A 27,055-nucleotide genomic window follows, 5' to 3' on the forward strand; every position below is an offset into this window, starting at 1 on the left:
GGTTTGTAAGAAACTTGTATATAAAGAAGTTTACCACGTTTCGGGAATAAGATAATAAAATGTACTTAACCCATTCGCAATCCTACCCCTACCTACCTCTGTCAGGTTAGCTTCTCAACGCGCGCCGAAACCTTCTGTGGAGAAGCTGGGCGCTGGGCTCTACCAGAGCAGCGCTTACGCGGAAGGGCAATGCTCCCCCTCGCACCCCCGTTCAGGCCAACCAGGTCGCCCCTGCCTACGCGGAAAGCAGCGGCGGGCTCCGGGGCGTGGGAACTAGAGAAGCGAAGGCGCGCGCTCCGCCTCCCTGGCTGGGCGGAGCCGCACCCGCCGGGAGAGTGGTGAGGGCCACCGCGGCGCGCGGGCGCTCAGTCGCGGGAGGCGCTCCTTCGCGGTGCCCGGAGCCAGAGCACACCCCACTGCCCCCGGGACCTGTTGGGGACTGGCCCGAACCATCGTCGAAGGGAGCCGCCCGGCAACCCCCGATATCCCTCGCCCCGCCCGACGTTCCCGCAAGTGGCCAAACCAGCCGGACAAGCCAAACTCGCCGCGTCTCCCGGCAGCAGCAGGTGGCCCCGTCCTTCCAGGGAGGGCCGTGCGCCGCAGGGCGCTCCGTAGCCCTCTCGGCCGCCCCCGCCAGGCGGGATGGAGGCGGACGGAGACGGAGAGCAGCTGGCCCGGCTGCGCTCGGTCTTCGCCGCCTGCGACGCGAACCGCTCGGGGCGCCTGGAGCGCGAGGAGTTCGAGGCACTGTGCGCGGAGCTGCGGGTGCGGCCGGCCGACGCCGAGGCAGTATTCCAGCGGCTCGACGCCGACCATGACGGCGCTATCACCTTCCAGGAGTTCGCGCGTGGTTTCCGCGGGGCCCTCCGCGGGGGGCGGCGCCGGGACTGGGGTCCGGTGGATCCTGCGCCCGCCGTGGCTGAGGCGGGGCCCGAGACCCCCGACAGCGAGGAGGACGAGGGCGACGAGCACGCGGCGGCGGCGCTGGCCACCTCGTGGGGCCCGGCGAGTCCCGACCGGGCTTGGCAGGATTTCCAGGCGCGACTCGGGGAGGAAGCCAAGTTCATTCCCAGGTGCGAGTGTGAGCTGGGGCGGGAGGTGATCCTGGCGCTTCCTGCTTTCTTCTTCCCACTTTCTTGCAGGTGTGCAGACCCAATGCACTTTACACTTCTCTGTGAGTTGCTTGTCTTCCTTCACCTACTCGCTTTGACTTTTCCAAGATCCACTAGAGTTAAGAAAAGGGATACAGTCAGCGTTTGGGGAGAAAGTTTTACGTGCTGAATCCTGAGCCTGCAAAGGGCAGCGTGTTAATTACAGGAGCTCTCCTGGAATCTGCAGCCGCAGGCGCCCGGCGCGGGTTTAGGCGCGCGCCCCACATCTCACCGCGTCCTGGTTACGTCACCTTCTACCCCAGGCCTTAGGCTCGCACCCCAGGGCTGGGACCCGGGCTGTTTGCCAATTTGGCGTCCTCTGTAATAGTTTTCTGATTTGTTGTTTTCCTAAGACTGTATAGAAAAGGAAACTTTGTTGGGTTTTTATATTGCTGGACACAAATATTCATAGATGTACCTGCTAGGCATTTTACAGAGTTCACACGTTTAATTTTCATAACATCCCTAGAAGGTAGGCTAGCTTATTTCTGAACTTAGAAATTAGACAGACGTTAAGGGACTTGCCCAGTTAAGCGGCAGAGATTTGACTCCACATTTTGTGAACTGAAAAACTCACTTTTTATGTGACGGAATAAAATGATCAAATGACACTATATTCTCTGCTCTTATTGCTCTGACAGAAATAACATGTCAAGTCACGGACTTAATTATCAGGAGGTAAGAGGATGCCTGCAGGTGGGATTTCAGGGCCTGGAGGGAGAGAGGCTCAGTTTTTCTTCTTTGAGCTTCATTTGCATTTGTCCATCCCTTGGTGTGGTGGGTATCTCCAGCTGCTATTTTCACTTCATTCCCCGGCAATACACACATTTCAGTGCTGGAAGTGTTTTTCTGCTTTATGTTTGGAGTTTAGCTGAAATTTTATTGAGCTCTGGCTGTTGTTATTAAGACGCTCTGAAAGGCATCATTTTGGTTGGCAGTTGGCACATCTGAGATGGAAGATTGAAAAGGAAGTATCCCTGGAAGGTTGTCAGTGTGCTTGTTCATTGGAAGTCCTCACTTCCTCCTCCTCCCAACTTCTCCCTCCAGCTTGGAAAGTAAGAGGAATATTGGGCATGGAGAGTGACTCACTGCCATAGAAGGGTTGTGTAGAGAAAGTGGGTGTGTAACTATCTTTTCTATTGTTTACAGGTGAGTTACTCCCCAACCAGGGAAGTACAAAATTAAAACACTGCTACAACCTATACTCTTTCTTTGAGTCATCTTTCATCTGTAACTTAGTTTGGGTGCAGCTAGTTTAAAAAGGTAAGAATTTTAGGAATGAGGCAGGGTGAGTCCACATCGTATTGGATATGATGCATGCATACGTGTGGATCTGTTTTTCACAGCTGTCTAGTCTCGGCAACAAATATTTCACCCACAACCTTAAATGATTGAAATGACCTGGATCAGTATACAAACCAGGACTTAATATTGTTGGTGGAATTATTATTATCATGTTGCCTTTCCAAACTCTTCAGAGATTACTACGTTTAATGGGCACTGGTGTCACCTGGTAGACTTGTGTCCTAAGCCTCACCTCACCTCCTGATTTGAGATTAACAAGTACAATATTTGTCTTCCTGTCATGTTCAAGTGGAAGAGATCTAAACTGCGTTGCTGCATCCGATTGTTACCATGGCAGCCAGCCGCTGTTTTGGTAAATTGGATTAATTCTACTTCACTTCCTCATACAGCTGTTCACCTTTTCTTCCATCCATCCAAATGTGATTTAAATTTTTTTTTGTTATTGATAATGCTGTCGGCATTATTTCAGCCCAATTTATTCCACAAACATTACCAATAGCTTGCCATATGTGAGATACTGGCTTAGGTACTGTCCTAGGTCACTGGGGACAAAGAGAAGGATGGTATGTAGTTCATGCCTTCAAGATGCTCATGGTGTAGATGAAACATTTTTCCAACAACTTCATTGAAGAACATTTAAAGGCAAAGGAAATTTGTAGGAAACTCCCTGTATTGTGGACATAGCTCAACAGACGGCTGCAAGCACGAGTTTTCGTTAAAAAGTCATTAAGTTGTTCATGTTTGTACACAATATTTTGGGACTTGTTTTAATATAGAGTTTCTTCTGAAGGGAGAATTGTCTTTCCAGGAAGGTGTGCCATTCTAACTTGTGGCTTTGTTTCTCACCTGGCACTCAATCTTATCCCTGGGGACAGCGTGCCCCAGGGCTATCCTGGGGAGTGTTCACATCCAGTTTGAGAATAACGGATATTAAATATGAAAATGTTTGGTTCCTATAAAGGCAAAGCATGACACTGTTGATTTTCATTTAAAGGATCTTTCAAGCAAGATATTAAGCAATTTTGGGGTTAAACTCCCCAATCATCAGTAATCGTGATGTTTGAGGGAAGATAATACGGCATCCTGAAGGGATGAAAGTGGCCTCTGGGATGTGTGTCATTCTTGAGTTCATTTTCTCTTAGAAATTTGAGGGACTCTTTCTTTTGAAGACTGAGGAAGAAGTGTCCAAGGAGCTGTGTGACATGGTAAGCTGAGCTTAGCAGGTGTGAAGGGTCTGCAAAGTGGGCCTTGACCACTTCCTGGTCAGTTTGATAAGGTCGGCCAACAGGTGAAGGCAGCAGGACAATGTGATGTGGTTACATAGGAGAATTTGGGAGGGCAGTTGCTACAAGGCTAAGAAAAGTCCTGGAAGTAGGAAGAAAATGTGTGGGTGTTGAGGGTGGAGGGGCAGGGCAGAGAGCAAACTTATAATGTAGCGTTGTCAGTTTCTGATGCCTGGCTCATTGTCTTGGTGACAGGGAGTTTCATACTCAGGGGATACTCAGTAAATACCCAGTAAATGTTTGCTGAATGAATAGAAGATATCAGTATTCTTTGGTTCTTGTTTCAGATGTCTACATTTTGAGAGAAAGTGTAGTTCATGCTGTGAGCTTTTGCAGATTTTCTCACTTTTTTTTTTTTTTTCAGTTACTGTTGTGAGCCGGTCATGGTGTTTAGAGATTGCCAAGAGAAGGAAATAGGGTGTGTGTGTGTGTGTGTGTGTGTATTGAGCATTTGATGGATGGCTGAGAGGAGGGATGAATGTCTCTTCTCTGACCTCTAGTCAGAGCTGAAGCTTTTCAGTGTTTTCTCAACTCCATTTGCAGCAATTTTGAGTGTTATCTGTGAATTGATTCATGCTGATAAATTAACTTAGAAAACCCCACATTCTCACAAACAGGAACGTGAGCGTGCAGCTGGCATGGGAACCATCGTGGGTCTGTGAGTGGGCACAGGTGTCCCAAAAGTGTCCAAAGCGGGGACAACCTCAAGTCAGGTACCTGCTGTGTGACAGGTATCAGTGATGGGTGACCTGCCAGGCAGTGCTGGGCTAGGATTTGTTGAGACATCAAAATCAGCACCGTTAGCTGTTTCACATAGTTTGCGATGTTTCTACATGCGCAGTGTTGAAGGGGATTCTTTTATTTGGTAATTTAAAAACAAATTTAATTGAGAGGAACCAAAACTTTCCATATGTGAATTGTATAGAGACTGGCAAAACGGCTTACCTTATTAAACTCAAGAGGAAAGGCTCCCCCATCAGACAGCAATCTATTTAATTGGGAAATTTTGAAAAACAAGTAGCTGCCGGTAAGCAGAGGCAAAGTTTCAGTACTGGTGAGGGTTGCTTCTCCCTTTCCTCTTCTTGGGTGCTAGTTTAGCCCTTTTCAGAATGATTGCCTTGTTTTGTAATAGTGTAGTTGCTTCACAACTCCCTTAATTTACAGGATACGGTGCTTGACAAGATAGAAAAGGGAGAGGAGAGACAGAGGCAAAGAAAGACATAAATACGTCAGGAGTGAGCCAGAGAGCAAGAGAGAAGGCCAGAGATAGAGTGGCCGAGGGGGAAATGGTGAGAGGGAGTGAAACACAGAGATCGGATGGAGGGGAAAGGAAGAGAGACTGATGGATTCCATCTTGCCTCGGTTTCCCCTCTTTCTACTCAGTGAGCCTGTGGCCCCAAGCCACCTTGAGATGAGAGAGGCAAATCAGCTCTTCTCTCTTTGATCTCAGCTCTTGAGATCCACATGTGAGCATCTTGGTGCTTTGTGATGTGTTCGTGGTATTTAAAGATGAATATATATATGTATATTTTCATGCTCATGGTCCTCATCCATGAAGGATGAGTACAACATCCACACATTTTCCTCCTACTTCCAGAACTTTTCTTAGCCTTGTAGCAACTGCCCTCCCAAATTCTCTTATGTAACCACATCACATCTGGTTCTCATCCAAGAAGAGAAGATGTGTTCTAGCCTTGTAACATGGTGGTGGGCTGCACCCAAGTTCTAGATATCAAGGGTATTTACCTTGAGTACCAGCTTTGGGATCTGTCACTGTGCTCGCCATAGGTTTTCTGGAAGTTTCTTTACCTTTTCCAGATTCTGAACCAGGATCCTAACATCTGTGTCTCTGTTTATGTCTGTATCTGGATCTCCTTGTTTTCTAACTGTTGCTATTCTGTAGCTTTTTGCTTTTTCTCTTTAATGTGTCCTCTGTCACAGTTATGTGTATCATTACTCTGCTGACTGGGAGAAACCTGTCTCTTTTTTTTTTTTTTTTGAGACAGAGTCTTGCTCTGCCACCCAGGCTGGAGTGCAGTGGCCGGATCTCAGCTCACTGCAAGCTCCGCCTCCCGGGTTTACGCTATTCTCCTGCCTCAGCCTCCCGAGTAGCTGGGACTACAGGCGCCCGCCACATCGCCCGGCTAGTTTTTTGTATTTTTTAGTAGAGACGGGGTTTCACCGTGTTAGCCAGGATGGTCTCGATCTCCTGACCTTGTGATCCGCCCGTCTCGGCCTCCCAAAGTGCTGGGATTACAGGCTTGAGGCACCGCGCCCGGCCGAAACCTGTCTCTTAATAACTACAACTCATCATTGGTGTATAGAAATGCTACCCATTTTTGTACATTGATTTTTGTATCCTGAGAATTAACTGAATTCGTTTATCCAGGCTTAGGAGTCTTTTATTAGGAGTCTTTAGGGTTTTCTAGATATAAGATTATATTGTCAGCCAACAGAGATAATTTGACTTCCTCTTTTCCAATTCGGATGGGTTTCCTTCTTTCTCTTGCCTGATTGCTCTGGCTAGGACTTCCAGTACTATATTGACTAGGAGTGGTGAGAGCGGGCATCCTTGCCTTGCTCCAGAATCTAGAGGGGATGAACCTTTGATCCTTCCTCCTGGGCCTTGTGTGAATCTGTGCATGCCTTCAGTTTTATGGGCTCTACTTGCTGGGTGGTGGCCACTTCTGGTTCTGATATTTGAATTTAATCTCAAGGTAGTAATTTCTTTTTGACTTTCAGATTTGGGAAAGCTATTCTGGCCTTCTAGTCCTTAGAAGGCTCTCAGTGTTAGCCATCTGGGCAGTGGCCTGCTGTAACCCTCAGAATTCACTGATTGTTCAGAGCTTTGCTCTCAGAATTTGAAGAAAGATGATTTATTCTGTCCTTCTGGTTTGTGCAAAAATCAAAAGGCTTAAAAAGAAAAAGTCTTAAAACTTAGTGTTATCAGGGAAACTTTACTGCCAGATCTACAGACTCTTCTCTAGCTTTTCCTCGAACTTGAACTTGGGATTTACTCTTCTCTAAAATTACTGTTAAATTCAGTTACACTACCCCTGTCTCTTTAAGCGTGTAACAGTCTTTATCTGTTTCTTATTTTCTGCCCGGGTTATCCAATCTTTTTTCATTTGTAAAATGAAAATGACTGCATCATATGGGGAATGGTTAGTGTGCCATGGTGATTCCAAATGTGTTTTGAATCCTTTTTCTCTCCTCAGAGCGTATATACAGTATACATTCTTGCTTCATGTATAACATTATAATTTAGGTAGCACCTGAGTGCAGTATACAGTCAGAAGAGGGAAATGGGAAGATAATATTTATTCTGAGTGGTCAGGGATGCCTCACCTGACTGTATTGGTCTCATGTGAGATTGTAAAATGGAAAGTAAACACTGTCTGTCTCCCAGAGGGAAGTTCTAATGGTGGAATTTATCTATGACACATAGGATTTCTTTAGAATTACTTTGTCTAACAAACAAGTTCATTGCTTCAACTTGTAAATATTCAGGGTCTTCCAAATGATAATTGCTTTTCTCAGAGTAATTATAAGAAAAGAAGAGTGAATTTTAACCCTTAAGGCCTTAGTCTATATGTCTTATAAAAACAGGATATACCGCTCCAGTAGTGCAAATGTTTCTTTGATCCTTTCTCTGGTTCACCCAATATTGACATTGCCCTTGACATCTCACTAGGCACTATGCATACCTGACCCTGACCTTGTTTCTCACCTTCTTAAATACTCAGGAGTTTCTGACACCTGAAGGACCTGGGGTGTGGAATAATGAATGGGAAAATTCCTCCTGGCACTCCGAAACACCACTCATTCTGGACTATGGATGTTTCACATCGAATGTTTCTCAAGTTGGGAGCCATAGACCCTTCGTGGTCATTACATATATCTTTGGGAGTTTTAGGAGACCAAATATTCTTATTTTCATTTTGGCGATAATGTAAAATAAATTGATGTGAGCTCATTCCCGATCACCTGCATCACTGATTTGGATGACTCTTGCATTACAGATTTGGGTATGCAATATCAAAACCTCCCTTTGTGTTCATGAGGCGTCCCGTAACACTGTGCGCATTGTCATGAGCTAAGAAGGAAGGCCGAAAGGTGGGCTGTGCGTGTGAGCCATGTTTCCACATAATCCGAAGGTGACTGACAACAGAGTCTTGGATTTTCTGTAGTCTCAATATAAAAGTGATGGGAGAATGGGGTTTTGATCATAGAAATGTGCTCCAGATAGCCATGTATGAGCCAGTCCCACACTGACATTGACTGTGGAGATTTAGCTTGGAAAACTGCATGCCCTGTCAGATTAGCTGACTATTGCTAATTCTGATTTCATTGATTTTGTAAATGTGTGTCAGTGTTAGAAATGTACTGATGCTATTGGTATAAGGAGTTTATATCCGATTTGTGTTCGTTCATAGTTAGGTGTAATGTGTTATAAGCAATATTTAAGTTAACTGTGGAATTCACAGGAGTCTTGTTTTTTTTTTTTTTGAAACGGAGTCTCGCTCTGTTGCCCGGGCTGGAGTGCAGTGGCTCAATCTCAGCTCACTGCAACCTTTGCCTCCCAGGTTCAAGTGATTCTCCTGCCTCAGCCTCTTGAGTAGCTGGAATCACAGGTGTGCACTACCATACCTGGCTAATTTTTGTATTTTTAGTACAGATAGTACTATGTTGGCCATGCTGGTCTTGAACTCCAGGACTCAGGTGATCCGCCCTCCTCAGCCTCCCGAAGTGCTAGGATGACAGGCGTGAGCCACTGTGCATAGCCTCACAGGAGTCTTTAATAAGGTCTACCTGTTAATCTAAGTATGAGAAATACTATTCTAATGGGACTTGAAATCCTCAAGAACTATATAGGACTGTAAACATGCGTGTTTCATTTCTCAGTATGCATTTATCTCCTCTGTCATTTAAATTGAGAGCATAACACTATGGAAAAAGTAAATCTTAAATCTCCCAATCCTAAACAAGGAAGATCTGTGTTATTTTCCCACAGAGGAAACTCTTCTCGCCCTTTTTCCTATTTTTCATTCATTCATTCAATTATTTACTCATTCATTCCTTCACTTAACAAATTTTTTTTTTTTTTTTTTTTTTTGGTCCACTGTATGCCCAGGACTGCACGAGGCACTGAGTACTTAGAAATAGTCTCCTGCCAAAAGTCCAAGTTGCTTAGCTGGTTTCTCTCTATTCAGAAGGTGATGACATCAGTGAGGATATAAAGTGGCGAGAATCACAAGGTAGATGGCCTGGGTCCAGCTCTCAGTGGTGGTCAGAAATCAAACAGACCAGCTACACTCAGGGAGTTTCCTCCCCTCTACCACAGAGAAGTGAAGCCTTCATGCCTTCCCTTGCAAAGCTGAAGTGTGCCAAAACTTCTTTCTTTTGTAGTCCAGCATGAGTAGGACTGCAGGTCCCTGTCAAATGACTTCCAAGCTCCTTCCGCTCTTACTACATACAGCGTGGGCTGTGATTAATGGAGGAGGGATCACAAACATGGAGGCCTCCAGAGCCAGGCAGGTAACGTTGACCCAGTGATGCGGACTCTATGGCTGGTAAGAGCCTCTGCTTTATATGCTGGGAGGAAAGCCACTTCTCAGCTTGGCCACTTTTCAGCTCCAGACAGCGGCTGCCATGCAGGATGTGGGTCCAATGTTGACAGTGATGCTGGATTTTAAGTGCCAATTTCCAATTTTGCATAGCTAAAGAGACAGCATTTCCGGTGTGCAACCTGCGAATGTGCACAATTAACCTGGTTAATTGAAATGTTAGGTTTGATCTCATTTTGAAGATCCCTGTTGATTTGAGCATGTCGTTCCATGACATCCTAACTTAGAACTTTAATGGTGTTGCTTATTTCCCCTCTAAGTTTGTGGGATATCCTTTTGACCCAATGACAGTTTATCTTTACTTTCTTGTTTGCTCTTAGATGTTATTGTACTTTGCAGAGTTATCTTGCTCAGGCTCAACAGATGTTGTTGTATAATATTTTCTACTTCCAGGTTATGCTGCCCTAATGGGTATGTCCTAGGGGAGGAGGGCTGAACTGTGAATGCACTGGGATGTCTAGGATACCTATTACTCTAATATTTTTCTTTCTTTTCATCTGAAGCTGGAAGTACTTGGCTGTCACAGTTTTTAAGACATGTAAGAAATCATTTGGAATGAAATGATTTGTGATGAAAATTAAGGGAATTTAGTTATAAGAGGTCCTATTTTCTGGTATTGTAGTATTATTTTCTTTCATTGTTGGAATTCTTTGTCCGTTAGGCACCATTGTATTTTAGGGCTAAGAGATTTGAACAGCCATAACAGCTGTGTGTCTGAGTTTCTTTTCCTCTTTTTTTTTTTTTCATTTTCTGTCTTCTTTTGTTTTGTTTTAGAGTAGTCTCATACAGGTTAAGTCAAGCTTTATTCCTTAAATGTTCTCACATGTATCTGTCCTTGTCTTCCATTTTTAAGTGGCCAGGCGGAAACACTCAAGGTAATGGCATGTTCTGAGAGCTCCTCCCCACCACGTGCACACCAAGAGCAGCCGCTATCTTTAATTTCAATTTTTAAAATTTAGTTTTGGGGTGTCTTCGGGGAATGTTCAGCCCTGATACCCTCTGCGATCAGTTACAACTATAAAAGTACGGTGCATGCTCAGATGGCCATTTCGTCGTAATAGTATCTTTGATCAAGTATATCTTTTAAGTATCTAGACAGAAAGCAAAGAAGTACATAAGGAGTTATTTATTCTGAAATCCGAGTGCAGTGGTGAAAGTATCACCTATTGTTACCTGCCTGTAGCTACCTGGTGCAGGGATGAAGGGCTTATGGGAGGTTTAGGCAGCATTTCCTGATTTGTTACCCATCTGCCTAGCACGGTGGGCTCTACCATTTCATCCCCTGGGATAACACAGTCACCTCATAATTCTTGCTTCTGTGAAACAGAGTTACAGTCTGCTCTGGGCTGAGGTGGAAGAATTCATGAAGAGCCAACACACATTTGTTTAGAAAATCCATTTTAGGATACTCCTGTGTCATGTTTTCTGATGGGAATGCTGTAAACTAGTGTTAGTGTTTGTTGTGCAGAATATTTTTTCTTTTCCTCCTTGGGGATCTCTTGGTATAGCATGTACTTCAAACTGGCAGATATGGTTTGCTTGGGGATGCTAATGAATGAATTATACTACAGGCATTTCTGCTTGAACACAGTGTATACATTCCAGAAAAAACCTAGTGTTCTGCAAACACACAGGGCATTTGGAAAAAAAGGTAGAAATGGTGCAGAACACGCGATAGCTATACTTCTGTGATAAGAATACTCAAATAAGCAGTAACAATCATAAAATACTAGCACAGTAAAAAAAAAAAAAAAAAAAAGTCATGCTAGATTATTTTTTTTTTTTTGGGAGACGGAGTCTTGCTCTGTCGCCCGGGCTGGAGTGCAGTGGCCGGATCTCAGCTCACTGCAAGCTCCGCCTCCCGGGTTTACGCCATTCTCCTGCCTCAGCCTCCCGAGTAGCTGGGACTACAGGCGCCCGCCACCTCGCCCGGCTAGTTTTTTGTATTTTTTTAGTAGAGACGGGGTTTCACCGTGTTCGCCAGGATGGTCTCGATCTCCTGACCTCGTGATCCGCCCGTCTCGGCCTCCCAAAGTGCTGGGATTACAGGCTTGAGCCACCGCGCCCGGCCCTAGATTCTTAATAGACATAGAAATACAGTACTCCATAATACCTGTAGGTATCTTAAAAATGGTAACTGTTGGGTACTAGGCTTAGTACCTGGGTGGTGAAATAATCTGTACAGCAGAGCCTCATGACACGAGTTTACCTGTACAACAAACCTGCACGTGTACCCCTGAGCCTAAAATAAGAGTTAAAAAATAATCTGAAAAACTGTTTAAACATGAAAATATAGGATTTTGCAAGTTTTTTTTTTCCCTGAAGGTGAAGGTAGCTTGATGGAGATGTGGGGTTGCAGCTGCTTTTAGTTAGTGGGGCAAGGACAAAATGCACAAGGATCCAAGAGAACCCAGACAACGCAGGTGGACAGTGTGTGCTAAGAGGACGATCACGGTGCGAAATGGCATCAGGTCCACACTGCATTCCTTTGTAGCCTGTGGCGTGCAGCTGTTAATGGACTTGCATTTCAGTGGCTGTTGCTTGGGGGCATAAAGCATTAACACACTGGGAAAAGTCATTTCCACTTTAGCATCCTTCACTTACTAACCTAGAGAGTGAACTAACTGATGCTGTAGGTACCTGCATTATGGCAGAGAAATCCTAAAAAAACATCTTGAGTACAGAACCCATGGGAAGCTCCAGCAAGGCACAAAGACAGAAATGAATGTCAGATTGATTCTGTGTACACAGATTCAAGGTTTTATATTGGTCTAAAAGGATAATGCATCACCTCTCTCCTAAGAGATTATACCAAATGAGCTCTCTTCAGGATAATAAAAGTCCATTAGTCCACAAAAGTTTAGAAATCTATTAGGTTGTTAGAGTCCTAATGACTCTGGCTAAAATGAAAATATGATGGGATAGCTGAGCACTTGGAGCCTTGGGAAGTGACCTACTCTGTTGAATGATATTTAACATTAAGGTTTTTATCAGTAGCAAAGTTCTTATTCAGCTCTTTTCATCAGTCCTAGCATACATTCACTGTGAAGCTGGTACATTGGTCTACATTGATTAACCTCAATGAAAGTGCAGTGATTTTAGACATTTGTATAAGAGTTTTCCAGAGAAACAGAACCAATAAGATGTGTGTATGTGTGCATAATGTACATAAACACAGACACACATATAAAATGTATGTGTTATGTGTATACCATAAGTATACACATATGTCTTGACATATTATTTAGAAAGAGAGAGTTTGAGAGAGATTGATTTTAGGGAATTGACTCATGTGACTATAGAGGCTGGTAAGTCCAAACTCTGCAGGGCAGGATGGCAGGCTGGAGACCCAGAGAGGGGTTGAGGTTGCAGTCCTGGTAAAAAGTCATCTGCTAGCAGAATTCCCTCTTCCCCTGTGAGATCAGTCTTTGTTCTAGGTCTTTACTGAATGGATGAGGCTCACCTACCCACATTATGGAGGGTAAACTGCTTTACTCGAAGTCTGCTGATTTAAATGTTAATCTCGTGTATAGAATACCTTCACAGCAACATACTCACATGTTTGAGCAAAAATCTGGCTGCTGTGGCCTAGACAAGTTGACATAAATAAAATTCACCATCATAGCCACTAAGAGAGGTTTTCAAATATTCTCAGTTTTGAGAAGATCACCGAGCATTTTTGAATGCTTCTAGCTTGTGAGTAACAGAAAACTTCAAACTATTTTAATCAGGAAAATTTCCTATACATATACTATATCCCCCCACCTTTCAAATGCTTAAACACTCCACAACAAAGTACCAAAGTCAACTTTAAAGTTATTAATATTTTTTATCTTCCAAGAAAAGGCTTGCCCTACATCTGCTTATGGCTGTGAGATGTCCCTCTGGGAGAAGAGGTCTTATTATTCAGCCTTGTTCCTACCCCTCCACCCTCGCCCTACAATCCCATTCTTCATCAAAATAGTCATAACTTCAAACTGAGCACCTCACAGAAAGTACATCTTGGATTTGAGCATAGCCATCCAGCAAGCCACACAAACATTATGCTTTGCTGGACTTTCCTGGGCAAATTCACTGCTTTCTGGCTTCCTTTCTTCTTCTCCTTCCTTCTCACTCCTTCCTTCCCTCCTTTCTGCACATGCTCTGTGAAAGGAAGGCATTGTGCCAAGAAGTCCAAAGGCTGACATTTTAATGAGGAACAGGAAGAAATTATTTCCAGTAGGAATGGGTTCTTATCTACTAGTTTTTGTCCCTGAGTTGGAAGTTACTTCCAGGATGTAATAGGAGAGCACAGGGAAGCCAGAAGTGTTCCACCAGGTATAAGTCCTAAAGCAGCCACAAGAGAGCTGCTAGATTCATTATTCAGCAGCTCAGTGGGCACTGGTGGTAAATCACATCTTCTCTCTGCTGCTAGTCAAGGGCATTTCTAGAGGTGCAGACTCCTAGGGCCCACCGCAGACTCACCGAAGCATCTGTATTTTAACAGAATCCCTGAATGGTTTGTGTGTGTAGTAAACTCTGCTGAGAAAATGAGAAGTGAGAGTGTGGGATGTGGCCACATCTGCTGGGCAGATGTTTCCAAAAAGGCAGAAAAGACCCAGAAAAAAAATCGCTGAACTGAGGTAGAAAAGAGAAACTTTGCTGACTTCAAAATGTTGCCTTGGGGTGCTTCTGGTTGTTTGATACCTGAATTTTGAGATGTTCATGACTGAGTTTACCTTGAGGATACAGTCCTTTATACTCCATCAAGTACTTTGTGTATTTTGTGAATGTATTCTTTAAAGACAAAACACAAGCAAAAAAAGCACACAGAGCGGAAGTGTACAGCTTGCTGGGTTTTCAGATGGAATGCTTGAATAAATCAGAATGCAGGTGAAGAAACAGAACATTTCACTACATTGCGGAAGCCCAGGTTCCCCCCTCAATCACTGCAGACCCCTCTTTCCAGAGGAGTCATTGTCCTTTGCCTCTGTTTTGATGTTACATACATAGGTTCGTACAGTGCATCTGGCTTCTTTCAGTCGCCGTGATGTTTGTGAGCTTGTAGTTTAAAACTTTTATTTTCATTGATGTAGATTCTTCCACAGTGTGAAAATACCACAATCGATGTATCCAGTTTACTAAAAATGTCCATTTGGATAATTTCTACTTCATGGATGTCACACATAGTACTGCAGTGATCATCTGTCACAAGACTTTTGGTAAGCACATGGACGTGGGCAACGCGTTGGTCAGAAAAATTGTTTGCAAAATCACTGAAGCTTTCCGTGCTAATTCACGGTCATCATATGAAGTCTAGTTTGATTCTGGGAGCTAGTAGAATGATATCCCCAGGGATTTGTGGAGATGGTGGTTCAGCTTGGCTTTTGAAGTTACTGTGTGGAGTGTCTGTCCTTGCCATCAGGCTGCCAGATGACGTTTTACTATTCTCAGTACTTCCTTCCTTCGTGGGTCTTTTGTCTGTTGAAGTTTTGGAAAACAGATTATCAGATACATTAGAATTGTGTTTTTTAAAAGCCCCGTTTGAATGTAAATTATTCCTATACCAAGCAGGAGTGTCTCAGAAGGTGTTTTTCTTTTTTTTTTTTTTCTGACTTTCCAACCTCCTTTTGAATTCTTCTTGGCATCAGATACCTGAGTTTCAGATAGCTGGAGTGCTGCCATCATTTTGAAATTATAATATTATTATTATTTGTAGTTTTACTCCTGTTCCATTTTTATTCATACATTAACTTCTTTTTCAATTTTGTTTATTTTGGAGGTTCCTCAAGTAGACGCTGTAGTTCTAAATTATCTTTTTAGAAATTCAGCCACTTAGAGAGAGCTAAGCACAAAACATGGAGTTATATTATTTTGAATACAAATAAGAAGTAGGTGCCCAGCCAAGAGTGGGCATAGTTCACGCTGAATGAATCCACTGGAATCTGTCAGTCACCTCATATGTTGGTCACTGAAATTATTTTTAATCCTGTCTCTTTTGAGTCTTAGGGGAATGCTTAAAAAATTACACACCAAGATAAACAAATACTACTGCTTTGTGGATTCTCCTTGTCCACGCAAGCAAATTACTGTAATACCTTTATGACAACTTTCTGTATAGTACTTGGATTTAAAGCAACAATTAGGCATTTATTTCCATTTTCTTTAGTAGCTTTTGCATTCGTTTTGCTGCCCAGAGGGTATCTTATTATCCAAGCAGATGAGAGAGAAGTGCAGCTCAGACCACAGGGAAACAGAACTGGAAACCAAGGGAATGTTAAAGGTTTGGGATAAAAAAATATAAACTGAGATAAATGTAAGTATACAGCTTACTGAAATTGCTTTTTCCTTATCTGATGAACCAGTGAGTTAAGATGATGACTCAATTAAGGGAAGACTGGTTTTTCTTTTCTTGACTTTTCTTGGGGGTTGAGGTCAGACTCTGTTGGCAGATGGTGTTTGCAGATCTGAAGGCTGTTTGCTCTTTTAGTGAACTGTGGCTCTGGGAGCACAAAAGTGGACCAGTGGCAGGACAACTGATCCTTGAATAATGTGCAAAAGTCGGATTTTAATGAGATTTTTGGCTACCTTTTTTTAAAAAACACATTTCAGAAAGTCACCCTTCCATTCTGGAGAAAATCAAATGAAAAAGTAATTAAACATTCCAGCAGGTTGCTGGGAAAGCAGTGGAGTGGACAGATGATGGGCAGTGGGGTCTGTCTCAGGAGGCTTCTGCCTTGTGGAAAATGTATCCCAAGCACCATGGAGTGAGACTGGGAGCCTCTCAAAGGGTCTTAACTGTTGAAATGTCAAATTAGAGATGTCGGCAACATTTTATTTCTAAGGGGAAATGTGTTTAAGAAATTCATAAGAAAATCTCTACAACTAATTTTACTTGGTTTGATATTTTTGATCTATTTTTGTATCTTTTCATAAAACAGACTGGAACACTATTATTGATTTATCTTTATGTTTGATGGTTAGGTAGCAGGGTAGGTAGGTAAAAATCAGTGATTCTTAAAAGTAGATTATAAAATTCTGTGACATGTCTTTTGGGACACTAAACAAATAATATCACATATATAAATAGTTTTAACATAATTCAAAGATGTCATAGACAATAATTTCATGCTTAATTACATTCACTGTCATAGCAAACTAATATAACCTTTGAAATAGGCTTTTTAAAAGGCCCGAGCACCGGGCAGTGGTGCACACCTGTAATCCCAGCACTTTGGGAGGCCCAGACAGGTAGATCACCTGAGGTCAGGAGTTCAAGACCAGCCTGAATAACATATCTCTACTAAATACAAAAAATTAGCGAGGCATGGTGGCGCGTGTCTGTAAACTTGGGAGGCTGAGGCGGGAGAATCATTTGAACCCAGGAGGCAGAGGTTACAGTGAGCTGAGATCGTGCCATTGCACTCTAGCCTGGGTGACAAGAGTGAAACTCTGTGTCAAAAATTATATTTAAAATAAAATAAAAAGGCCAAAGCAGGTTGTGTAGAATTGTAACAAATTTTCTTGCCAGTGTTATGTATATTCAAGCATAAGGTTTATTTAACTGTTAACAAAATGTGATGAGGAACCAAACAGTTATCTTTCCATGATACCAGTAATAATTCAGAATTAAATACCAACTATTTAATAATCAGTGGTAGGTATTCAATATATAATAAGTGCTAATTCAGGAAATATATTTGCTATCGAATGAACAAGTAGAATGTACTTACATATTCCGGAATGTACTGATTTCGAAAGAAAAAGTGTTCTTTACTGGTATTCATGATTCTGTAGTATATTAATAAATCGTTTGGAGATTTTAGAATGACAAGCAAATCCTTATATTTTGTAGAAGCTAATGGTGAGTTATCTATGTATGCAATATATTGTCTTTGTTGATCTCCATAGAATCACGTAATTTAATTTATTTTTGGAACTCACATATATGCTATTAACAAATATAAATATTATTTTGTTAAAAATGCCCCCACATTTATTATTGAAGTATATTCAAAATATATTCAAGATTTGATACATGGGTTTAGCCATTCAGCTGATGTTGAGATTTCAGCAACCTCAGCTCACAAAAACACAAATCTGAGGTGGAGTGTATTCGTCCATTTTCATACTGCTTTGAAGAAATACCTGAGACTGGGTAATTTATAAAGAAAAAGAGGTTTAAGGGACTCACAGTTCCACATGGCTGGGAGGCAAGGGAGGAGCAAAGGCACATCTCACATGGCTGCAGGCAAGAATGTAGGGGAACTGCCCTTTATAAAACCATCAGATCTCATGAGACTTATTCACTATCAGTAGAACAGCACGGAAAAACCTGCACCTATGATTCAATTACCTTCCACCAGGTACCTCCCACGACACATGGGAATTATGGGAGCTACAGTTAAAATGAGATTTGGGTGGGGACACAGCCAAACCATATCATGGAACAAAATGAAGGGGCCTTTGCTTATCAGAAATAATTCCAGATACCAGCGAGACAGACAGTTTCTTGAGTTGGACTTATTTTCAGCATTCTTAGCATCTGTTATTATGATAAATAGTGGGCGCATCCCCATTGAAAACAATGTGAAAGGAGAAAAGGGAAAAAATAGTGGCGAAGGCAGCAGCACACTGAAGACCGGTGCATGCTGGTGTGTGTAAAGTTCAGATGGAATCTGGTGTGCTTTCTAGAATCTCCTACTTTCTCACTGTGTTCAGCAGGGGAGACCCTTTTTATCTTGGCAATCATGTTTCCCATAGTTCGCCCTCTCCATAACCCTGTGCAGGCAAGTCTCACCTGCTCACTCCTTCCCACCGTTGCCCTCTTTATTCTCTGTGAGTCAGAGTTCTGAGCCTGTCGCAGATCCAGTACAAAACTCCACCGTCTCCACATCAGTTCATGTTGAGCCCTTCTTCCCAGACCTCCTGCCTCCTTCGTTCATTCATTAATGGAGAAGCTGCTCCAGGTCCAACCTATAGGTGCTGGCTGCTGCAAGGGATATGAGAGTGGTAGGGTAACCGGGAAGGTAAAACATCCATAGAAAACTCAATACACAGAACTCAGATAATAAAGTGTGGTGGGGATAGGAGGAGAGAGATTTCCCTGTGATTGGAGTATTCAGGGCTGATTTTCAGAGGTGACTTTTGGGAAAGCCTTGACTGATGTGTAGGATTTGGCTTCTACATAGCATATATGAAAGGCTTAGATTCTGATCAAAGACTCAGATTAAAATGTACTTTGACCAGGGAGGAATTTGTTTCTCAACTTCTGCAGTCTCAAAAATTGAAAAACAAAAAACAAACAAACAAAAAAACAGAACAGTGATGTGAAATCAGTCAAGAAAACGTGCTTGATCTGAACCTTGTCTCCTTTGTTGAAAAGTTACATATTTTATATTGAGCCCTCTACAAAATACTTGAGGACATTGAGCACCTAAGGATGGAAAAAGAAAGAAGGAAATGAGATAGGAAACTAGAGTGGCCGTAGAACTGATTCCCTAAACCAGGACTTGTTTGAGAATAAAATAAGGAGAACTAATTTACTTTAAATTATATAATTTTATCAAAATACTATTTTATTATCTAACAAATTGTTTTTATTATATAGTGGTCCTATATACTAGTTCTAGTCAAAATTTTTAAAAGTAAAATTATTTGTAAAATAAAAGGTTTATGTACATTGAAGTAAAAATTTTCTTATCACCTATGTGAACGTTAAAAAGTGGAAAATAGTACTGGAACATATTAATGTATTTTAATGTTAATTACCTATATCTATCTCTAATGCCAGAATTAGTGGTACTTTTCTGAAGAATACATCTTCTTCGAATGTGGTCGTATTCTTAGTTTTTTCTATAATATCGCTTGTAATCTTTAGAGTTACGATTTCATTTTTTGACTACTAAATTTGAAATTGTTGACATCAGCAGTTGACTCTTCTGTGTAGATCATGATTTTTTTTTAAATTAAGAAAACACTCTCAAGTGTTGAACTATAATTGTAGAGTAAATTCTAAGTGGAGGATATCGTTAATTGTTTTTTGTCTTGGTATTGACATGTAAATATTAACATATGTGAATAATTTAGTCCACGATTGTCACAGGTTCTATATCTTTACCTCCTTTCAAAATACTTCCTTTAACAAATACTTTGACAAATTTATTAACAATTATAAGACAAGACTTATCAAGTTGTGTTCATTTATGTTTCTTTTAAATGTTTTCCAATACTTAGATACATCAAAATTGTAGGACTTCTCAATTCTATCCTATTGTTATAGAATATAAATTTAATCAATAAAGATAGGAAGACCATCAAAAGATTTTTCTCATAAGTTCAGATATTCCAAATAATAATTACAGAATTTCATTTATACATTTGAACTCTCATCATTCAATCTGTTTAATTCCTTAGCATCTTACTGTTTTCAGGCTTACTTTTCAATTAACTTCAATCTGCAAAAAACTTGAAAAATGGATGGTAGCCTTTATAGTTCCCATTGTTGAGTGATTTGATTAAAGTTTTCCAACTGATTTTGAACAAAATGTAATGAATGCTTAGAGGACTAGTTTACAAAATGACATAGGACATTTAGGATGATTTGCTAAGTAGTTCTTCAAAGGTCCAAAGATTTCCAAAATCTGAATGGTGATAAGCCACAAAGAGAGAAAATGACAATTGCAAAAAATGTTTAGATAATGTAATTATGTGTGTAATTATATTTGAAATTTTGACATTTTAGTCTGCAGAATATTAAAGTGTATTTGGATTCAGTTATATGTGCCACCAATTCCAATGCGTTTCTACTTCATAGATTTCTTGATTTGGTAAAAATACAGTTTTTACTACAATGCTTTATTCTTTTATTTCCCACTGAATTTATGATAGCATTTGTAATAATAAGATTGAATGTTTTGTCTTTGACAGAATGAACTTCCTGAACTTTGATTCCATCTACTTTTTTTGAAGCATCTCATTGCACTGATATAAAACTAGCCTGATTTACCTTTGTGAAGTTCTTTTTCTGCTAATGCAGACAATAAACACAGCTATCATCTCACTCTTTGCATTTATACAAGATAATCGGTAATAAAAATTTGTGCAGAATTAATTTGAAACAACAGTCTCTTGACCTAAGAAAAAAGTCATGTTTCACAGGTGGTATGTAAGTAAGTGTTCTGCAGCTGCATGAGTAAAATTGTAGACTCTGAAGAATACGGTTGTCTTAAAAGACATAGATCCTGTTGCTTCTTCAGGAGCTTTATATTTTCTGGTTTTCATATGGCTAATGATACCACTATAGGGCACCATGACGTCACTGTAGGGCACCATGGTGCACCATGGTGGAGGATAATATTGAGAAGCTTTTTTAAAAAAAGAAGAGGGTATAGTGTTCCTGTGTAACATGTACTCACTTCTCCTTATTAATATCTTGCTTTGGTGCAGTGCAATTGTTACAATTAATGAACTGATTATTGATTCACTGTTATTAACTGAAGTCCATATTCAGATTTCCTCAGTTTTTCCCCAAAGTCCCTTTTTTGTTATTGTTCCAGCATCCATTTAGGACACCACGTTCCATTTTGTTGTCATGTCTCCTTATGCTCCTCTTGGCTATGACAGTTAACCATTTGGAGCAGTTATGCATTTATCTACTTTCTTGAGGAAAGGAAATTGAGTACTCAACTTTTTATTAAGCGTGCACCATTTTTTTGTTTGTTTTTTGAGGTTGTTGCTGCCAGAAGGGTTTACTGCAAAAGATAAAAGCATTGCCATCCAATAAAATAACTAGATATACACTTAAGCCATATAAAAAGCATCAGCTTACTGTAGCAAGAGCATCCGAGGTACTCTCCATCGCTCTGAGGCAGGCCTGTCCAACTTCTGTTTTCTGTACATATTTCATGTGCACTATGCTTGTAAATTTCCAATTTCCCAGTGACTTGACCACATGGCTGCCTGGCAGCATTTCGCACATCTTGCAGATAGGAGCACAACTGACTGACTTTCGAGATGGTTGGCCGAGGCATCTGCTTCCAGTCTTTCTCTACCACCATCTGAGTCCTGAAGGAGCTTTCTGTCTCCAGCTCCTCTTGTCCAAGCTTAATTTGTTTTATCAGTGAGTGTGAGTGTTCTGTTTCCTGCCCCTGAAAGGAAAGTTTCTGGTAAGGGTCAGGAAAGGAGAGATGGGTTTATTCCTGATTATCTTCTGATTTAGCCACGTACTATTCTATCTTTTCCCTGGCATGGATGTCTCACACACTAAAAAGTGAAAGTGAAAGTAGAGATGCAACAAATGCACCCTGAATTATTTTAATGCAACTGTTAATAAGTTTAAATACACAGTTGGTACGCAGTTTAAGAACAGGTAATACATGTTAATGCAACTTTTTGATTACAGTGAAAGGGAAATTCTAGTTAGATGTTTACTGTGGACAGGATACAGGACAACGAGCATAAACTGGGAGTGTGTGTCCTAATCTGGGAAGGTGACATGTCATCTAAAGAGAAATTTTACATAAAAATGGATACTGTACTCCTTATATTCTCCTCAGCTCCTGTCTTTTTTTTTTAACCAAAGTAGAAGTATTTTTTTTCCATGGAAAATAGCTATAATATACCGACTTGCACTAACACTACTAGATTATGCCTACATTTAACTTGACTCAGGTTAAGTTGATAGAAGAGAAATACAGGGAGAGCAAATGTGCATTGCAAGACAAGTGCTCTTAAAGAGCTGTATATTCTTACATATACATGTACACACATACAGCACATACATACTATAATATCAACAAAATGAACTTCTGTGTATGAAAAAGTTTGATCTGGACTTGGGGCAGGATGTGAATAAAAGCCTGTTTATCTGAGTGTGGAAGGGTGAGGTCTGCATTGTCCCATGCACATTGCTACGCTCAGGGCCTTATGTTAATAGACGGTAACAGGAGTCACCACAGCAAGGCTCATCTATCCCTCTGCCTATTACTGTAAATAAAGTTTTATTGAAACAGAGCCAAACTTATTCATTTATGCAATGTCTAGGCTGCTTTCACACTGCAGTGACAGGGCTAAATAGTTGCAACAGAGATAGTATGTCCTGCAAAGCCTAAAGTATTTTCTACGTGGTACTTCACAGAGGAGATATTACTTACCCATGGACTGTAACTTTTGCAGACTGACCTTGAACGTGACCTAATTTAATTCTCCCTTTTCAGTTCCCAGAGTACTGCCACCCGTAAGATATTTCTGTTCATGGAGCTCCCATACTACAAGGTTTTCTTCCTTTGAGCCCCTTTTGAAACACCATCCAGACTTGGACAGGAGACAACCATCTACTTCTTTTTAACTCAGTTGGGGATTGGAGTCAGGAGTACTAATGGATGGGAACAATGGCTGGCACTTACTGATTACCAGCATTGTACCTCACAGCTATCCTTAGGTGGCAGCTTCTATTGTTATACCCACTTTATGGTTGAGGAAACCGAAGCTGGAGAGGTAAAGTGTTTGGCTCTGAGTCATAAAGCTTAGATGTGGTGGAGGAAGCATTTAAATCTGCCTAGGCCATTCCACTTATCCCGTGCTGTATTCATTTATGACTCCAGAAGCCCTAATTGTTTTGAGGCTGTGCCTGCAGTAAACCTTCAGCACGATGCTTTCTGCTGTTTCTACCTTCCTGCCTCCATTGGCGAACTCCCAGTAACTAAATATCAGTGATTGAAAATAGGAAGCAATTTGCATCTGAATTGTTTCTAGACATTGAATGGATCTAGTTAACTCTCTCATCTTCCAGGAAACTTTCATTTTAATACCTTTTGGCGAATGTTATAAAAATAGGTACTTAGGTAAGTAATATTTCTCTAGATGACACAAACCCAGAAAGACTTTTACCTGCAGGAGATGTATGTGGTTAAGGGGGCCTGGGTGAGGCACTGGCAGTTTAAAATGTAGATTAGAAACTCCTCTGATCAGACAGCCGCAAAACCGAAGCCAGAGAAGCCTCAGCCCCAGGACCAGGTTGTCTTTCCAAGTCTGCTGGTTGCTGGGGCCAAGTGGAGGAGACCATTGTTTGTTTTCTCTAGCTTGGAGAGCTGGATAGCCATTCTGTATGCAGATTGAGACCACAGCCAATCGTAGGCAACTCTGTTAGTGGGAAGAGGTCATCCTGTCTAGAAAGCAAGGCTTAAATTTTAGAAAGGGAATTAATATTGCTCTGTTCTAGTAGCATAGCTGGATTTGGCCCTTAGACTTTATTTTCTAGTTAATTTGGGGTTTATTCTGGAAGCATGCATACTATGTAATAAAAATACATTTTTAAAAGAGTACTTTTTATTTAACTTGTATGGAAGAGAAAGGATAAACCTTTGCACTTACTGACAAAACAACTGTGATTCGTTCGGGGCATTGAACGAAGTAGGTGAACTGGTATTACATTAGTAAGAACGTACTCCTTGTTCTTACCCAAAAAGAGAAATAATTATACTATCAGATTTTAGTTGTCTGTAATTTTACTTATTCTGGAGTAAAAACTAGTGACAACTCCTGACGTTCTACATTTCTGGATTAAATGATAATGGCCTTAGATTTATCTTTATCTCTGCACGTTTATTTCAAAATCTTTAGTTTAATTCCTTGCTTCAGCCAAAACTGTGAAAATGCAAACTCAATCATGACACCTCTTGCTTTAAATCTTCCCATGGCTTCCCATCCTTTCGGGATATCCCCGCCGACCCCCTTCAATGCACTTTTGGTCCTTGAGGATGTGCTCGTCCGGCTCCTGCTAACTTCTCCAGCCCCAGCTCTCCTGCCCGAGGCTGTGCACAGCCTGTGGCTATTGATACCTGGAAGAGACCACCCCCTACCGCACCCCCTTTCTGCCTAGTTGACGTCTATGCACGCTTCAGGGAATACCCCAAGCTCTGGTCACATTCACCTGTTCTATGCTGTCAGCACATCTTGTACTTAATCCTCACAGAACTTTTCAATCACGTGTGAGCTTTATGCAGGAAGGAACTCGGCTTCCTAGCATTTTATTTTCAGGATCTCACATGGTGCCTCTTCGATTGCATGCATGTTTTAATGTCTCATGTTCAGGTGCTAGGATCTCAGCATCAATGTTCTTGTGGCATTCCTTAGTGTAGAATGATGAAGACATTGGCATTTAATACTGTGTGCTTTTGTTTACCAAAAATTTGGTTTTAGATGCATAAAACAAACAGTTTGAATAATTTAGCTCCCTATTTTAATGCTTAAATCAGCAAGACATGGGATCTGAGGGCCAGTTTTCCTAAGCACCCTACTGGATCACTGTGTTTCTTAGTGTGGAGTGAAGTTTTCTGTACTTAACTGGTTTCCAGAGATGTCCTGAGATCAGCTGTGTCCAAGCTTTCTACATACCAGCCCTACTGCATTCCAGATATATAAACACAAATATACATGTCATCTTCTGAGTAAAATGTTAATCTTATGAAAATGCGTGACCTTTAAAAATTTCTGTACGTCTTAAGTATACCTGTTTTCTCTTCAAATACATATAATTTCCCTCTCAGCTTCAATGGGAATATTTGCTATTTAAGGTTCTTATTTCTCAGGGATCCTTTAAAAATTTTAAGTTGTGAAGTTTTCATCGGTAATTAGCCATTGCTACTGTCATTCATACAAATCATCATATAATTTATTGAACAAGAAGGTAAATAACATCTAAAACATTGATAATTCAAAGTACATTTTTCTCTCATTGCATTTCACTTGATATCTTCAGACACAAATTAGATATATTAGTGTTGGTTGCTCTCTCAGGACAGAAGTAGAGACTGCTTTTTTCTTGACTGGCTAATGCTTACGACTTGATCCTTGATCTTTCTTTACCTGGTGTTTGCCAAGTACACCTGTAAACAGATCTGCGTGGTATTTGAGAGTGCAGGTGTAATTGCTTTAGATGAGCCCCTGGGTCCCTCATGAATTCAAAATGTTTTCAAGCCTTGTCACTGCTCGTCACCCTTCTCAGCACTCACTTGTGCCAACTGGGTCAGGCCCAGAAGAAAACAGAGCTGTGTGTCTGGCCATTGTATCGTTTCTGCTTGTTTAACTTTTGACGTCAGAAGCTAGGACACCGGAAGAGGCCAGTAACTACTACACCCTTGGGGAGGAACAAAAGATTATCTTGGCACCAAGTAATGGTGCCAAGTTTATTGAGTTGAGAAATCCATAGGCATTTAGCTACCCAGGTGAGGCACGGCATAGAAATCTTACGTAGAGGGACCAGGTATTATCTTTTGCTATGATGAAGTATTTTTTGTTTTTTGTTTTTTTTCCTTTTTCTATCGGGTGTGAGAATTGCCAAGAGCGTTATGTTGCAGTCTCTTGGCATAACCCAGAAGGTGCATCATTTCCACAGTATAGACCAAGCGAAGCACACAGGCAGATGGGGTCAGGGATGGAAGGTGGGACTCTGCCCGCTGCATGTAATAGTCCTTCCCCCAAATAGCTTTAAGTAAACTAAATTGTATAAGGTTATCTCATTTTTATCTTATTCATGCTTTCGTTCTTTTAAGGAGTCCTCTTGTAACGTGGGTAGTCCTTGTAGCAATAAAACATGTCCTCTTCCAAAGTAATTTTTTAAAAATCTTGTTATATTACATATTCCTAAATGGAGGTATGTACTTAAGACCCCTGAAAACTGGCTCAGCACTTTCTTCTGGTGTGAAGAGCTAGTTCTTCCCTGGAGAGCCCAACTCTGGAGCCAGATGGATTGAGTGGGAATCCTACCTCTGCTGAAGGGACATACTTGCCTGAGTCTCCTCCTCAGTAAATAGGATACTAGTGATAACCTCTTCATAGAGTTATCTTGAGAATTAAATGAATAATATATGGAAAGGCTTAAATCGGCACCTCGACTACATATATAAGGTGATCAATAAATGTCTGCTTTGGCATATGAATGCTTCAGAATAACCTTTTGTTCCCTTCTAAAAAAGAGTGGGTGGTGATTGTTAAGACTTATCTGATCATAAAAGTTTTATTACATACTTATGGTATGAAGCTATCAAGTAAAGAGGTAAGGAAGTATGTTAATATAGAAGAAGATGATAAAATACCCAGAGAGGAAACCATAATGCCATCTTTCTAAGCTAAAGCTGACTGTAACAAAGAACTGGCTTTGTAACGAAGAACAAGTCTTACTGGCTTCATGCAATGCAAACATTTTTTTCTTATGTATCTGACAGATCGAGGTGATCAGGTAGCTCTCCTGAGCAGTCTTCCACCATGTGGTGATTCAGGGATCCAAGCACGTTCTATCACGAGGCTTAGCCATGTTGGAGTTGTTCACTTCAGTGATGAGGATGAGGGAGAAAGTGGGAGAGAGTGAAAGAGGGAGAAAGGTGGGAAAGGGAGAAAGAAGGAGAAGGTGGAAAGGGAAGAGAGAGAAATTGAGAAAGAAAGTGAGAAAGAAAGAAAAAAGAAAGAATGAAAGAAAATGTGCTGAAGATTTTGTAAGTGATTTTAGAGGTCAAGCCTGGAGGTGGCAAACACATACCATTTCTGTACCTACTCCATTTTCTAGAACTAGTCACATGACTCCAACTATCGGCCAAGGGTTCTTGGGAATCAGATCTCCCTGTGTGCCCTGTAATGCAGAGCAAGATAGTTGAGTTTCCGTGTAGAGTCCTGGCACAACAGGTAACCATGTGACATATTTTCTGTTAGTGGC

At 41.3% G+C, this 27,055-nt stretch overlaps 1 protein-coding gene across 1 annotated transcript in view; it reads left to right on the top strand.

Moving 5' to 3' along the window:
* Positions 1-340: 340 nt before the first annotated feature.
* Positions 341-27,055, top strand: part of RASEF (RAS and EF-hand domain containing) — a 77,581-nt gene continuing 50,866 nt past the window's right edge. Inside the window, exon 1 of the mRNA XM_033236978.1 lies at positions 341-1,073. Within this exon, the coding sequence (XP_033092869.1) occupies positions 643-1,073 (431 nt within the window). The 5' untranslated portion in view covers positions 341-642. The remainder of the gene's footprint in view (positions 1,074-27,055) is intronic.

The sequence above is a fragment of the Trachypithecus francoisi genome, unplaced genomic scaffold (assembly GCF_009764315.1).
Source record: "Trachypithecus francoisi isolate TF-2019V2 unplaced genomic scaffold, Tfra_2.0 Lachesis_group16, whole genome shotgun sequence".
Lineage (NCBI taxonomy): Eukaryota > Metazoa > Chordata > Mammalia > Primates > Cercopithecidae > Trachypithecus > Trachypithecus francoisi.